Here is a 15,155-nt window from a genome sequence, read left to right as displayed (position 1 = left end):
CTCACCGCCTCCCATGCCCTGCATTAAGTATTACAGCCACCTAACCGGTGGCTCGAAAGCATCTCCCAAAGCAAGGAGAACACATTGGCAACTTACAAAGAGCCTGAGGACAACATCAAATTTGCTTAAAAGGGAGCCATTTCCAGCTGCCCTTCTCTTCAGCATGAAGGTGTGGCCTGCAGCGACTACAGTTCTCAGCATGCAATGCTCTTAGAACAACTAACCCACCAGTTAGGGCAGGGGAGGGCAAACTACGGCCTGCGGGCCGCATCCGGCCCGTAAAGGCTTTCAATCCGGCCCGCGGGATTGCCAGCCCCATGGTGCAGTGGGGCTAAGGCAGGCTCCCTGCCTGCCCTGGCCCCGCCGCCGCTCCCAGAAGCAGCTGGCACCACGTCTCTGCGGCCCCTGGGGGAGAGGGGAGCAGAGGGCTCCATGAGCTGCCCTCACCTGCAGGCACTGCCCCCCACAGCTCCCATTATCTGGGAACAGGAAACCACGGCCAATGGGAGCTGCCGGTGAGGGCAGCGCGTGGTGGAGCCGCCAGACCCACCCTCAGGAGCCACTGCCGGACATGCTGGCCACTTCCGGGAGCGGTGCGGGGCCATGGCAGGCAGGGAGCCTGCCTCAGCCCCACTGTGTGCCGCTGCCACCCCGGAGCCGCTCGAGGCAAATGGCACGAGGCCAGAGCCTGCACCACTCCTGTACCCCACACCCCAACCCCCTGCCCTGAGCCCCCTCCTGCACCCAAACCCCCTGCCCCGAGCCAACCCCCTGCCCTGAGCCCCCTGCCACACCCCACACCCCAACCCCCTGTCCTGAGCCCCCTCCTGCACCCCAACCCCTTGCCCATTGCCCCTTCCTGCACACCACACCCCCTCCCACACCCCACACTCCTTCCCACACACCAACCCCCTGCCCCGGCCTTGCATTCATGGCCCTGCATACAATTTCCCCACCCAGAGGTGGCCCTCAGGCCAAAAAGTTTTCTCACCCCTGGGTTAGAGCATCAAATGGGTGCCTGTAGTCTCTGGAATGTGCCTAACTACTAAAGAGGAGGCCAAGGCAGACTTATGTTGCTTTAGGAGCCACATTTCACTCCAGACTACACTTCAGTCACCCTTGCCCAAAAGGGCACAATGATCACGTCCTCTTTTAAGCCTGCTTCTTTCACGACAAGACTGGTGAATGTACTTGTTTAAAAAAAAAAATCCATGCTACACAATCAAGAAAAATAAGCAATTTTTCAAGAAGCCCTCAGTTTGGCAGCATTTTAAGATTGATCAACAGGTACCCAGACAGCAAGCTTCCCAATAACAATTGTTCTGGTTTATACAATTCAGGTATCTGTGTGATAAAGATTGCACTAATGGGAAAGTCCTATAGAAATTAATAAAGAATGAGATTCCTGCTGTAGAATAAGATCTCCTTCTCCATTTCATTCTATAGGTTTTTAGAGTAATTTCTATGGAATATTATTGAATTAATTCCTGCTCATTCTTGTAGGACTTCCCCCTAAGGAAGTAGTGGTGGTGGTGGGGAAGCAAAGTAAATATTCCAGAAATATTCCCAACCCTAAATCCAACTGCTTTATTTAAGATGCTCGAGATAATTTTATAAATCATAAGTAACACTTTCAAGTACAGAGCAACCAATGAAGAAAGTACTGTAACATCCACTACTAAAACCTCCATGGCAAACAACATAGGCCTATTCTCAGCACATCTGGTAAGGAGTTTTGGCTTGCTCCAGGGCATACTCAGCTTATGGTAACCTTTGCCCTTTAAGTAGCACTACACTTACTATTTTCTTTTTCACCCGTCTCACTACACTGAACCAGCCTGTGCAAAATTAAATCCTATTTAGTTGTTGAAGGTAAAAGCCTAAACACATGGCAGAGTTCAGTCCTAGAGCATGGCACCTCCATTTCTTCTCATTGTACTACTGCAGGCACTTTGTGTTCTGAGGAGCAGAGTTCATCTTCAGTGCCTCTGAAGAGAACACAGACAGAGTGCTGAGGAGAAAAGGGTTAAAGTTTCATAGGCCTAGTGTCAACTCTAATTGAACTGTGGTACCTAACTGCATTAAATCCTGTTCTAAATCATCCCCAATGCAGCAGCACCACAATGCCCAAAATACCTTGCATTTGCAAACTGCATTTTAAGGAAGTTTGGGTGCAGTGAATTATACGTTGTACTACACAAATGCACTCAGAAATAAGGCAGCAGTCTGGCTTCTCTGCCAGACCGACATTAGGGAGGGTGCTGGAAATTTTTCTGAGGCTCACCATAACGCAACCTGAGCACCTAGGGGCTCATTCAGGCAATTGTAAGTATAAGTGGCTCCAACTCCACTTATTTGTTTACACTAATACAATATGTGTTCCAATCTCACATGGAAGTCAGTGGAGTTGCATACACCCACCTCAGGTCTCGATTGGGCCCCTAGAGTTAATTTAGTCAGACATGGTTTCCAAACAATTAATAAGAAAGAAGTTTATTCTTGTTCATTCGCCATCTTTAGCTACATGTTTCTGCTGATCTGTACCCATGTACTACTGCATTGAATTGCCATAGCTGAGCAGAGGGCTGGCAGTGTGTGTTTCACTATTTCATCCAACTAGAGCATTGTTTTAGTTTTTCTTAATAAAGCAGAGGCCAGGGATCCCTTCTGTGGGATAAAACAGGGATTAGATAAATGCAACTTTTCAAGGCAAATTATGCACTTGAGTTGACATTCCCCAATGGATTACATGGCAGAAATAAGATTTAGTGTGTTCTTGCCAAATCTAGACCAATTTTCACTACAGGATAATAAACAATTAATTTTGGGCTTTTTTCCCCTCAAACGGGAAGCTTTGAAAGTCACTCTGTAAAATATCATAAAAGCCCAACTTGTAAAGGTATTTAGGTGCAGATTTTCAAAAGTGCCCAGGAACTAGGTATCTAGATGCTTTCGAAAATGCCACTAGGAGCCTATCTGCATCTCCTTGGCCCAAATTGCACCAATTCAATCAATGGGACTATGATTTGATATACTTTTGGAACTTTTAGTGACTCCGTCTCCTTTCTCCAGAAAGCCATAATCAAATCCATATTTGTGAAGCACAAATTTGAATACTGATGTCAGAAATGGGATAGCACAGACATTTAAGGTCCCTCCTCTACTTTGTGTATTGTATCAAAAATAGGGAGTTGAATCACTTGTGTGTGTTTGTACTACAAAATTGAATGGCTGACCTACCCCAGAATACTGAATATTTTTCTTAGACAGCTGTCTATGACTTTTAACCTTATAGCTCGTTTGTTAAGAATAAAACTTGTTTGGTTATAACCTTGTTAGCCTCATTAATCTGTGGTTAGATCCTTCTATATATTCATTGATTTTGTGGCGATTATAGTCTGGAGGGAATTAAAAACAAATAGAAATTAAAAAAATTACAGTAGTTTTAAAGAATTCATCAGTCAGACAAAAGCTATAGCACAGAATACTTAACAGAATCAGAAGTTTTGGGGCACAATCTAGGAAACATCCGAGACAGCCATGTACCTTTTCCCAAGACACTGTGCTGAAATGGTAGGGTATTGGATTAATGAAAAATGAGTGTCTGTATAACAGCCATTTTGCTAGCATACTTAATTTAGACACCCTCTAGTGGAATCTCCTTGGAAAAAAGTTAGCAAGTCTAGCACTTTAGAGCTACCATCCCTTTAACTAGAGCATGAACTGATTCAGATTCATTACACGTTTCCATTTCTTCATCATCCTAATTATGTAGTGATATGGGTTCAGTGTCTTGCCTCATTTAAATTCTCTGAAAAAGTAAATTTTGCAAGATCAATACAGTATTTCATTCCTGCTTAAAAGCACACAGGAATCTGAGTTATTTACAACACCTATTGTTCTCTGTGCATACAGATTGCCAAGAGAACATCTGTCAGCTGAGTGCCAGCCGTATCTTTACAAAAAAGCTCAATCTTCCTAATAATCCATCAACACTTTTATACACCTCATCCTTAGCAATCACCAAAAGGTAGAAGCGGCTTGAAACAGCAGAACCTCTTCCGACTTTCTAAGAATTAGCACTGAAAATATAGCTTTAAAGATCACAGTTAATCAATCCCCAACAGTTATTTGTACATTTGTCCTAACTGACTGATAGTTTGAGTACAGCAGATTATTCCGGTCCTATGATTATTATTCTCCCAGAACAGAAACTTGAAGAAAGACACAGGGTGTTAATAAAGACCTAAAGAGGAGTTGTTACTACTTAGTAGCCTAATATGGAAGCTTTTGGCCAACAGAGCCTACATTGACCACTCCCACCCTACACCTATTTCTGTTTGTAAAAGCTGGCTTGTGGAGCAACTCCTCCCCTTCCCATTCAAGCCAAGAGCACCATGAAAAACAGTGCAACAATAAGTGTAAAACTTGCTCTTGATCAAGCTTGATCAAGGCTGTTTCTCATTCATGCATGGAGACTTTAGTCTGATCCATCCAAACCACAGAATTCTCCTACAGAATTCACATAGCTAGTCTGCCACTACTGTAAATACTATAGTTTAAGGAGCTAATGGAAGACATGGGCTAAGGAGAGAGAATGGGAAATCTTTATTAAAAAACAGACTTTTCAAGAAAGCTCCCACTCTGAGGATGTGTGTGTGTGAGCAGGGGCGAATCACAATGGTAAAACAATAGCTTGAGGCTCTTTATATTAAAGTGCTTTGAAATCTACTGATTAAAGGCAATAAATAAGAGTCAGATATTTATTATTATTATTTTATTAAGCAGTCCTTTTAAGATTAGCAACACAGAAGATACAAAGTGAAGCTGAAACTAAATTGTTAAAAGTGTCTGAACCCAGCTACCATACATAGGATATTGTACCATGCTAGCCACAGAGTTCACATAACCAACGTTTATGCCTTGATCAAACAAGCCCCCTTTGAGCATAAAAACCACTGCACCAGATTCTTGATGTCCAACTATCAAACTGGCTTTTCCAGAGATCATAGCACAAGTTTGTCAGAAGTTTAAACAGAGCTCAAAAAACTTCTTTCACCTTGTTTCTAAATTACCCAAGTAACAACTCTGCAAGGAGTTTCAAGATCCTACAAGCATTTCTTTTCCCAGCCCAAAAAGAGCAACTAGTCCCTCATATCATCTAGCCAAGTTCCTCAAAGCACCTTCTTGTATTGTGTCCTTGGGAAATTACTTAATTTAACAAAGCTGGACCCAGGCCTACTTCCCTTGTGGACAGATTCTCGGATTATCTTTTCGCTCAGGGCCTACAGTTGTGATATTTACTCAGGTAGAGAATAGTAACCCTCTCCTGATAACTGCTGGATAACCCAACACAATGTCCCATATATCTCTGTATTAATTAAATTACTCCATGCCTGTTTCATAACTCATCTAAAGGCAGCTAGCTAGACTAGGAGCTGACATTGGAAGGTACAGTTTTACAAAGGAGATAGGCTCAGACATCTAGTTAAAGCTAGCGTGAAACACAGATGCCAATTTAGCACTCCTAGTGACGGAGAAAACTGCTTCCAATAAAAACTGGCTATGAGAAATATCCAGGACCCTTGTAACTGAAGATAGTCTTAGGGTGACAGAACACAGAGGGGCTTCTTTCGTAGACAACTCCTTACATCATCATCTTCCCCATCCCTGTGTTAGGACTTTATTCACAGGATTCTTGCCTATTTCACAGCTCTCCCTGCCAAAATCCCATTGTAGGATCTCTTGAGGAAGAGTATTTATTCATGCTCACCTGAACATTTCCTTTCTTCAGACAAGACAGGTCCAGCCTCCCCTTGTTATTTTTATGAGGAAGGTTATGGATATCAAGATATCTGAACTAATCAAAAAGAAAATTGGTTCATGTGCTCTGTGGCTCTTTAACAGCTGGAACATATTTCTGAGATAGTGACTGACAGATGTGGCTCTACCTTCAAACTGCAAGGAGGCTAAAGTGCCAGTGTAGGATCAGGGGACCTGGCAATGCATAATAATTTTAATACCTAGCTCTTATATAGTACTTTTTATCACTGGATCTCAACTGTTTTTGCAAAGGAGGTCAGTATCATTCATCTCCATTATCCTATATCACAGATGGAGAAACTGAAGTAGAAAGAGGTGAAGTGACTTGCCCAAGATCACCCAGCAGGCCAGTGGTATGGTATAATCGGTAGAGCACTCAGCTAGCACTTGAGATTTGGGTTGTATTCTCAGCTCTGCCACTGGTTGCTGCGTAAGCTTGGGCAAGTTACTTAATCAGTCTGTGCTTCAGTTTTCCCATCTGTAAAATAGGAATAATGATATTGACCTTCATTGTAAAGCACTTTCAGATCTATTGATGAAATGTGCTGTATAAGACCTAGGCATTAGTATTACAAATCAAAAGATGAAGTGATACATGCTAAATACTATTGTTACCCCTTCTGACTTGAGTCAATATTGGGGAGGAGGGCAGGTTGTTTCCCTTAGGAAGAGAAATTGATAATAGAGTCAGATATTTCTTTGCTGCCATCTTGTTTATTTACAAAGAATATACAAAATCCTATTTCTCTGAAAATGGTAGGAATCAAACAAGAGGCAATGTATCTGCTCACAGTTCCAAACCTTTTTCCAGCCAGCCGCCTTCCCAAGAAGTTCTCTCTCTCTTAGCTTTCTCTCAGGGCTATGTTACCAGTGCTTCTCTTGCTGGCTGCTTCTGCCCACAGACACACACCTCCACCAATCAATACTCAGCCTCCTACATTTTCATTCAGCCCCCAGCAACACACACCTGTTCACAGAGCTCAGTTTCTGACTGGCTGCAGCCTTGCATGTGGTCTGTGTTTTGAGTAGTGCTTCTGTTGTTTCAGCTACCTTAGTCTAAAAGTTGCTTCCTATATTCATCCAGAATGAAGGACAGCTATCGTGTGCACCAGCTTCAACAAGGTTTCACCCAACCTCCAACATAGCAATATTATTAATTAACCCCAGTTCCAGGTTAGACATGGTTTCTGCCACTAACCACCAAACAGGTTGGAAGCTGTTAGTCTCAATAAGGCTGGATATTAACCATATCATTATACTCTTCGAGTTCCAAGGCCAAACAGGAGTCACTGGTAAGTACCATCATCACATACTGATCCTTGCCCAAGTTGCTACGAGGGTAATGAAGCAAATAATATGAAGACAAAAGCCTCCTTGTCATGCCGCCACTGCAGACATGCATCTACTGCCAGAGTCCCTGGCTTTAAACTACAACTATGGCTTGTGTCTGATGAAGTGGGCATTCACCCACGAAAGCTTATGCTCCAATACTTCTGTTAGTCTTAAAGGTGCCACAGGACCCTCTGTTGCTTTTTTACAGATTCAGACTAACACAGCTACCCCTCTGATACTTGACAACTATGGAATTGTTTCAGCTATTTCAGGCAGCAGTCAAAGAGATCGTTACAGGATCCAAACATTAGTCAATCCCTTGGACAACTGTGAGGTTTGAGCAGGTTGAATCTCTCTAATATCAAAAATAAGCTCATCTTGGCTAATCTCAGGATCTTCTCTGCATTTACTGGGATCGGGTAATTAAGGCAGAATTTCCAAAACCTCCTTCTTAGATCAGCTAGCGCCCAGGGGAGGGGGTCCTGAACCTTGCTAACTAGACCACAGGGCGCAGAATAGCACACCCCCGAAACTGACCTATTAGATTTCATGGCTGAAGAGAATCTCAGTATCACTCTTCCAATCCAGTTCTCTCTATACTTGTAACCGAAACTGAAGTCCCCCCTTGACCTGGATTTAAGGATTCTTCATAACACCACATCCTTTGAAGAATACACCCCCAACTCCAGTGATCCTGAGGCTGAAGAGAGAAGGTTGGGTCTAGCCTGATCATTCACAGACACCAGCTTCAAGTTTAACACATTAAAATTTCCCCCCACCTTTGTAAACGGTACTTAATAGGCTCAAAAATAGAATGCTTAATGAGACCACCTAAACTCATGAACAAACAGTACCCAGAGTCAGGCTAGATCAGTAGTTGCATAAGTAATCTATGGCTACCTGTGTGTTGACAGAAGTACTAGGTCAGTTAAAGCCGTGGCCGTCTTCGCTAAGGTGTAAGAGTATTGTGCTGTAGGAGATGCTCTCTTTTTGAATTAAACATAAAGCTGAATTTCTTCCCTTATATGATTATTAAAACAGGTGGCAATTTCACACTATGGGAGGCTGGTGACAATTAGGTATTTACATTCTAATTTCAAATAGGTGCAGCATTCCACAGTTCCTAAACTGTCACAGTGTGTGGCTATGCCCTGTGAAATCACGCTCCCACTCCTACGGTTGAACCTGAATCATTTCTGATTGCATGATTGCAATGGTCCTAGGCACTATTTATTCTCAGATATGTAAAAAGCCCTCTGAAAAGATGTGAAGCAGGAGGGCATATTGCTTGACTAGATTCTGCAATGCGAGCAATAACCAGACCCAGATTGCTTGCTTGCTGCAGAACTCCTCTGTTTCTGGTTGTGTATAAAAGTCACCTGAGCTTCATATTGCTATTTTGTACTGAAGGAGATGCATTTGACAATAATCATTGTGTGCTGAAGTTGAGCCATGACAACTTCTGTTTTTAGCATGCATGTTGGTTTTGTTCTCCAGTTTGAGAATACAGAATACATAAATTGACCCCATTCTGCAATATTGACAATTTTCCTCACATCATTTAACCTCATAAGCCACTGCTGCAGGCAACAACATGGTGGTATCCAGCATAGATTTCAAAGCAAACTCCACTTTTCAAGTACATTTTTGAAGGCCAGTGTCCTAAATGAAGCAGTAACTCTCAATTTATTACACATCAAACCATGAAGAATTTGTCAAGTGCTAACATACTGCTAAAACACACACAGTAGAGAATTTGTCCATTACACTGCATTGCATATTAAACAGCTAAGCTATATACATTTTCACATGTAGTTTTAATTTCAGGTGACCTACGTATTTACACTCTTTACATACATTTCAAAACAGCATTGATTAAACAGATACCACAGTACATTACTTAAAACAACATTTTAAAAAATATGTTCCTTTATAAAAGGTTTTAGCACGATGGCAGGTCAGCTGAGAAAAGCTCACATCACAAGTTTGTGGATAAAGAGAATACCACAAAGCCTTATAACCTGTACGAGCACAAATATTCATCAAATACTTTAAAAGATTGTGTTTTAAATCAATTGATTACATGGACTTAATTTTTGTTCAGCGGATACAAGTTTTATCACAATACTGATCCATGAACTCTTGTGCTTTCCAAGTGGCAAATATTCTATGGAAATAAAAAAAAATCTCTAAACAACATATGATATAAGTTAGGTGAAAGTGTATTTGTTTCCCATTTCAGCAGAGGAATCAAAGTTCACTAGGTGTCCATAGGGGGCCAAATGCAGTTCATTCTGCTTATTACTTCTTCCTCTTAGTTTCTTCTCCAGTGTCTAGTTTACGTTTCTTAGCAGAAGCTGGTTCATCTTTTTCGCCATCTTTAAATAAAAGATGGTGTCAATTAACACAAGTACAATATATGAACTCAAGCTGGAAAGTTAGATATGTGTTGTCACATACCCTAGCCTCTTGCCAAACCAATTTATTTTTCCACTTCTGAAGATCCGTTGGAACCACACACACTAGGACTGGCGGATAACATCCCCACTCTTGGAATGGACCAAAGTGTTAGTAGGAAAGATTAATTATTTTTATTATGGTAGTGACTAGGGGCCAATCATGCTAGACATTGTACAAACAGCAGGAGATAGATCTTTGGGGCAGGGACTAACAATTTAAATAGACAAGACAGACCAAGGATAGGAAGAGAGATATTACATATAATCAGAGAGTGAGGGGCTGCAGATTTCATGTTTGTTGTACAATGTCTTTTTAATCTTTGGGTGGGATTTTGTTAGGAGCGGAGACAAAGGAAGGAGGACAGGATAGTAGTGAAGTGGGAAGGAAGAAGGGGAGCATGCAGGGCAGGCGAAATGAAGAGTGGGAGGAAAAGGGAGCAGGAGCAAACAGTCAATATTCAGAGTGAAACTTAGAAAGCAGTTGGATGCCATCCTCCGATGATGATGCTCCCTTTGTCAATCAAGTTCTCAATGAGCAAGCCTAAGTACCTCACTGATATCCAAGACAATATTGAATGTTTCAAAAGAAACATTTTCTACTTTTAGCTCTATTCTTTACAGCTTGTCTTGAGTTATTCTCACACACAAACACATTTAATATGTAGTTGACAAAAAGAACATTCAATGACATATACGGCCAATTCTTCCAACCTACGGTATCAAGATGTTTAGGTGCGAGTATTATAGATGCTCTTCTAAAAAACATCTTTCATTTACAGCTCCTTTTATCCTGAAGTACTTTGCAAACATCATAAATACAAATAACCTGGCCTACCACTGAAATATAGCTACTTCTGGGGTGAAACACAGCAGTAGTTCTCATAACTAAATTTTCTTTTACAGTTTTGAATGTAAAACCTGTCCAAAATTGTTGGATCTAACCTTGCCGCTGAACCACAGACAACATAATTTTGTGACGAGAGGAAGAAAATAAGGCAGCCAGATAGTACAAGAGGAGGAGGAACAGCAGGCCACCAATGGCCTTGCCCCAAAGATCTCTACAGCAGAGCCTGGTGACGTGCACCACCTTATTTGTATTTTGTATTATCATCTTTCCCTACAGCACATGTAGCAGTATTCAGCAAATCCACTTTTTTATTCACATTCATGTTAAGCTTAGTACATATGTGACTGTGGAAAGCACAGCCACATTATGTCATGACTACCTGGAGAAGAAAGAACTATCAAAGAAACACAATGTAGGAACTGCACTTACTATTGGTTCATTAAAGCAGATAGTACATTTTTAATGAACTATTAATTATAGGGCTGACCTTGAACTATTAGGTGATCAATGGTTTCAAGCTTTGATTTATGAAATTTGGATGCTTTAACTTTACATGGTATCCTATGAGAATCTTGACTCTTTAAAATCAGGTATGTATTACATTATTATTATTATTTCATCCCTTTTTCCAAGTTAAAAGTTCAATATAACAAAACCAAATGTTTGATAAAAGAGAAGCTTCAAAGAGGATTTTGGAACAGCAGAATATGAGCAAGAGAACATTTAACAACCCCAACAACAAGAGAGAGAATTAATGTAACTAAGCTCCCTGGGACTGCATCCTGCAACAACCTATAAATTAGCTCTATAGCACATGGTTACTTGGAAAATGGTTTACTTCTGATGAGTTTCTTAATACCTGCTTAGAAAACGAATTAAAATCATTATGATTTTCCTCCTAATAAGAGGAAATTTTATAACAGGATTTTACACATAATCATTCTTGAGCCACTAGTACAGTACTAACTTACCATATATTAGATATTGCCCATTATGGAGGAGGGAAAAGAAGGAAACCCAGGAAGACCAAACTAAAAGCAGATCACATAAAACACACCCAAAAAGAACCATCCCTTTTTATTTTTCAGACCCTTCTAGGATTGCCAGGAGTCCGGTTTTCGACCAGAACACCTGGTCAAAAAGGGACCCTGGAGGCTCCGGTCAGCACTGCTGGCCTGGCAGCTAAAAGTCCAGTTGTTCATAGCGGTTGGCTTGTCCCTCTGGCTCCTAGGCACAGGAGCAGACAGGGGACTTTGTGCGCTGCCCCTCGCCTGCCCTGCACCTAGGAGCCAGAGGGACATGTCGCTGCTTCTGAGAGCTGCCTGAGGTAAGCGCTGCCTGGAGCCCACACCCCAAATTCCCTCCCACACCCCAACCCCCTGCCCCAGCCCAGAAGTCCCCTTCTGCACCCAAAGTCCCTCCTGGAGCCTGCACCCCCATGTAACACCCCAACCCCTGCCCCAGTCCTGAGCCCCCTCTGGCATCCCAACCCCCTGCTGCAGCTTGGTGAATATGAGCCAGTGAGCAAGGGTGGGGGAGAGCAAGCAACGGAGGGAGGGGGGGATGGACTGAGCCCAGGGCAGGGCCTTGGGGCAGGGCAAGGGTGTTCGGTTTTCTGCAATCAGAAAGTTGGCAACCCTAGACCCTTCACCAGATTAGATAATTTCCCACCTGATTCTGAAGGCTCTTGCTCCTCTTCTGGTAAAAAGTTAACTTTGTTTGTTTGCTGTGGAGCATCATCTCCATTGTCCTCATATATGTTAGACCATTTTATTGCCATATCAAGCTCAGGAGGTGGTGGCGGCTTCTTTTCCTTAATACTGTAAATCTCAGGTGGTGGTACTGCATTAGTCTTCCACACTTTGAATTCCTTAGGAGGCTGTTGAAGAGAACACAACTGTTTACAATGCACTGCAACAAAGCAAAGTAGAGCAGAAAGCAAGAGCCTCACATTACGTCATCAAACCAAAGGAGATCTGATCTCTGGATTACCAAAAACAATTACCCGAGGGGCCCTGGCATAGGGTGACCAGATGTCCCGATTTTATAGGGACAGTCCCGATTTTGGGGTCTTTTTCTTATATAGGCTCCTATTACCTCGCACCCCCATCCCGATTTTTCACACTTGCTGTCTGGTCACGCTACCCTGGCAAGGTTAATCAAGAAAGAGACTTTCCCCTAAAACAACAAAGGGGAAAACCAGAAAACTAAACCCCATGCCCCCAGCCCAAAGAAAATAGCAAAGATTCAATAAATTCTGTGAGGAGAAGTCTGATTTAGACACCTCTGCAGGACTATTTTTTAATCCTGCTCCTGCCCCTACCCCACAATACTGACTCCTACTGTTACCCAATCGGGCTGCAGGGCTCTACCCTGGCGTTCCTCCCTGTGCACCTGTTGGGAAGAGGGTCTGGCAATCTCACCAGGCTCTGTTCGAGGGCCTTGCTCAAGGGCAGCGATTTCTCAACCTGCAGCCCAATTAGCAGACAGCTGCGGCCCAGCTGGGTGCTAAAAAAAAATTCAAAATGTGTTGCTCTGGTCTAAAAAGCGGCGGGGCTGGTCCAGGGGGAGACAGTGTCTGGCAGCCTACTAGAGCGCTACTGCCAGCAGGGCACTGGTGAGTGCCGCAGGGGGCAGGTGCGGGAGAGTGGGTCTCTGGCCAGGGTTGTGGGAAGGAGGGGGGGGGCATCCCCAGGTTTTAGGCTACCCTCCCTTCCGGGGCAGGGTCTCTGGGCATAGAGAAGTGTGGGGGTTTATTGGCGGGGGGAGGGCGCTGTGGTTCTCAACCTGCGGCCCACGACGATAAATAGGTTGAGACCCACTGCAGAAGAGGGTCATAGTGTCTTTGACTAGCGGGAGCCCCCCTTGGCTCCTAGGGGGCGGGAGAGACTCCGCCCCGCTGTTCGCAGTGGCTTGGGGCTCTCCCTGGTGCCGCTCGGGGACACCGCGCCCAGCCGCACAGGGCCGGGAGGGCCGCGCGCAGACGCCGGGCTTTACCCGAGAGCCCCCCCCTCGTATCGCGCCGGAGCCCCCCCGGCCTCACCTCCTCGGGCGCCCGCAGCACCCGGCGCTCCCAGTCGATCTGCTTGTTGAGCGGGTTATAGAGAAAGGAGGGCGGCCGGGACACGTTCCGGAACAGCTCGTCGGGCCCGGGCAGCCGCGGCTTCCGGCCCGGGCTGCCCCCGGCCGCCTCCCCAGCAACCCCGGGCGCCTCTCCCCCGGCGGCGCGCGGCTCGTCGCCCTCGGAGTCCGAGCTAGAGCTGCTGCTGTCGCTGCCGTAGGCCGCGAAGTAGCCGAGCGGATCCTTCCCCTCCGCCGCCATGGCGGGGCTGGCACTGGGGACACCCAGCGGCCGCGGAAACCCGGCCTGGAACCAAACGTTCCGGGCGCGAGAGAGGCCGGGGAGCCAGGCTCCCTCACGGGGTCGCCCGCCGGGCAGCCAGCAGCGCCGCCCTTGCCCAGGTAGCTGCCCCGTCGTCCCCCTCGCACACAGGGATCCCACTGCCCGCGAGGGGGCGGGCACCCCGGACGTGCTCTCCCCCGGCCCGGAAGCCCGGCGCAGGCCCAGTGACTGGACTGGTAGGGAGAGCTCGGCACGAGGAAGGACTGTGACTGTTTAGAGATGAAATGGGGGTAGTGTGACCAGATGTCCCGATTTTATAGGGACAGTCCCGATTTTTGGTTTTTTTTCTTCTCTAGGCTCCTCTTACCCCCCACCCCCATCCTGATTTTTCACACTTGCTGTCTAGTCACCCTACATGGGTAGAGTTACCATACGTCCGGTTTTTCCTGGACATGTCCGGCTTTTCGGCAATCAAACCCCCATCCGGGGGGAATTGCCAAAAAGCGGAACATGTCCGGGAAAAATGCCATCCGGGCACTTCCCCTCCCGCGGCTGCTCTGTGAGTCCTCCCCTCTCAGACTTCGGCTCTGTAAGAGCCAAGCTGCCCAAGCCAGCGCTACCGGCTCGGGCAGCCCCCCTTGCCTCCGGACCCCAGCCGGGCACTTCTCCTCCCCGGCTCCAGCTGCTGTGCTCCGGATTACTACTACCCTCCTTTGCTGCATAACATCTGAGCTAGCCATTCAAGAGGTTTTTTTAAAAAAATGCTAATTATCAATGAAGGAAAAGTCATCTCTGATAGCCAAACAAGTGTTACATGTTCAAAAGCCCATGCCTTCCTCAATCTAAGAAAAAACACTATTATTTCAGAAATGGAGGACAGTAACCAACTGTGAGATTGAGAAACAGTATCAAACACACCAACACCTAGCAGTGCATTGCATACTTTGTGACAACACTGAATTCCATACATATCAAAAATCTTACTATGAAAGCTAGAACCAATAAAAACATACCAAAAGAACCCCCCAAACACATACATCTCCTGTAAGTGGAAAATAGTGGGGTCATTAAAAACAGGCAACATTCATGTATAGAAACTGTTAAACAAGCGGAGACACACAAACACTGGTTTGAAGGAAGGTTGGGAACAAGTCTTAAGAGAAGAACAGGATAATAAATCTGGTAAGTAATTTTAATGTAAAGAGTGACCAGAAAGCATCCTCTTTGCATGATTCCATACAGTGCACAACACAGGATAAAGTTTTCCAAAAGTTATTTTGGATAGCTGCTATACTCAAGAGTTGGTGGTCTTTCAATCATTAATGTATATGTTGGAAATGTAAAATCCATT

General features: G+C 44.7%; 1 protein-coding gene across 1 annotated transcript; it reads right to left on the bottom strand.

Annotated features, from left to right (window-relative positions):
- Positions 1–8,955: 8,955 nt before the first annotated feature.
- On the bottom strand, positions 8,956–13,865 carry LOC112107709 (UPF0690 protein C1orf52 homolog). Its single transcript, XM_024201539.2, has 3 exons — positions 13,505–13,865; positions 12,133–12,340; positions 8,956–9,533 (listed from the first exon to the last, which is right to left on the bottom strand). The coding sequence occupies exons 1-3, from the start codon at positions 13,781–13,783 to the stop codon at positions 9,457–9,459; spliced, it is 564 nt and encodes a 187-aa protein (XP_024057307.1). The 5' UTR covers positions 13,784–13,865; the 3' UTR covers positions 8,956–9,456.
- Positions 13,866–15,155: the final 1,290 nt, after the last annotated feature.

This window comes from Terrapene carolina, unplaced genomic scaffold (assembly GCF_002925995.2).
Source record: "Terrapene carolina triunguis isolate 2854851 unplaced genomic scaffold, T_m_triunguis-2.0 Scaffold211, whole genome shotgun sequence".
Lineage (NCBI taxonomy): Eukaryota > Metazoa > Chordata > Testudines > Emydidae > Terrapene > Terrapene triunguis.
The sequence above is the reverse complement of the archived record's forward strand: the minus strand, read 5'-3'. Positions and strand labels throughout refer to the sequence as shown.

Excerpts from the sequence above, each read along its gene's own strand:
- LOC112107709 (XM_024201539.2), bottom strand. The coding sequence starts at position 13,783 with ATGGCGGCGGAGGGGAAGGATCCGCTCGGCTACTTCGCGGCCTACGGC. Across the intron at positions 12,341-13,504 it reads TGCTGCGGGCGCCCGAGGAG|CCTCCTAAGGAATTCAAAGT; the intron begins GTGAGGCCGGGG and ends TCTCTTCAACAG. Across the intron at positions 9,534-12,132 it reads GCAAGAGCCTTCAGAATCAG|ATGGCGAAAAAGATGAACCA; the intron begins GTGGGAAATTAT and ends TTTTATTTAAAG.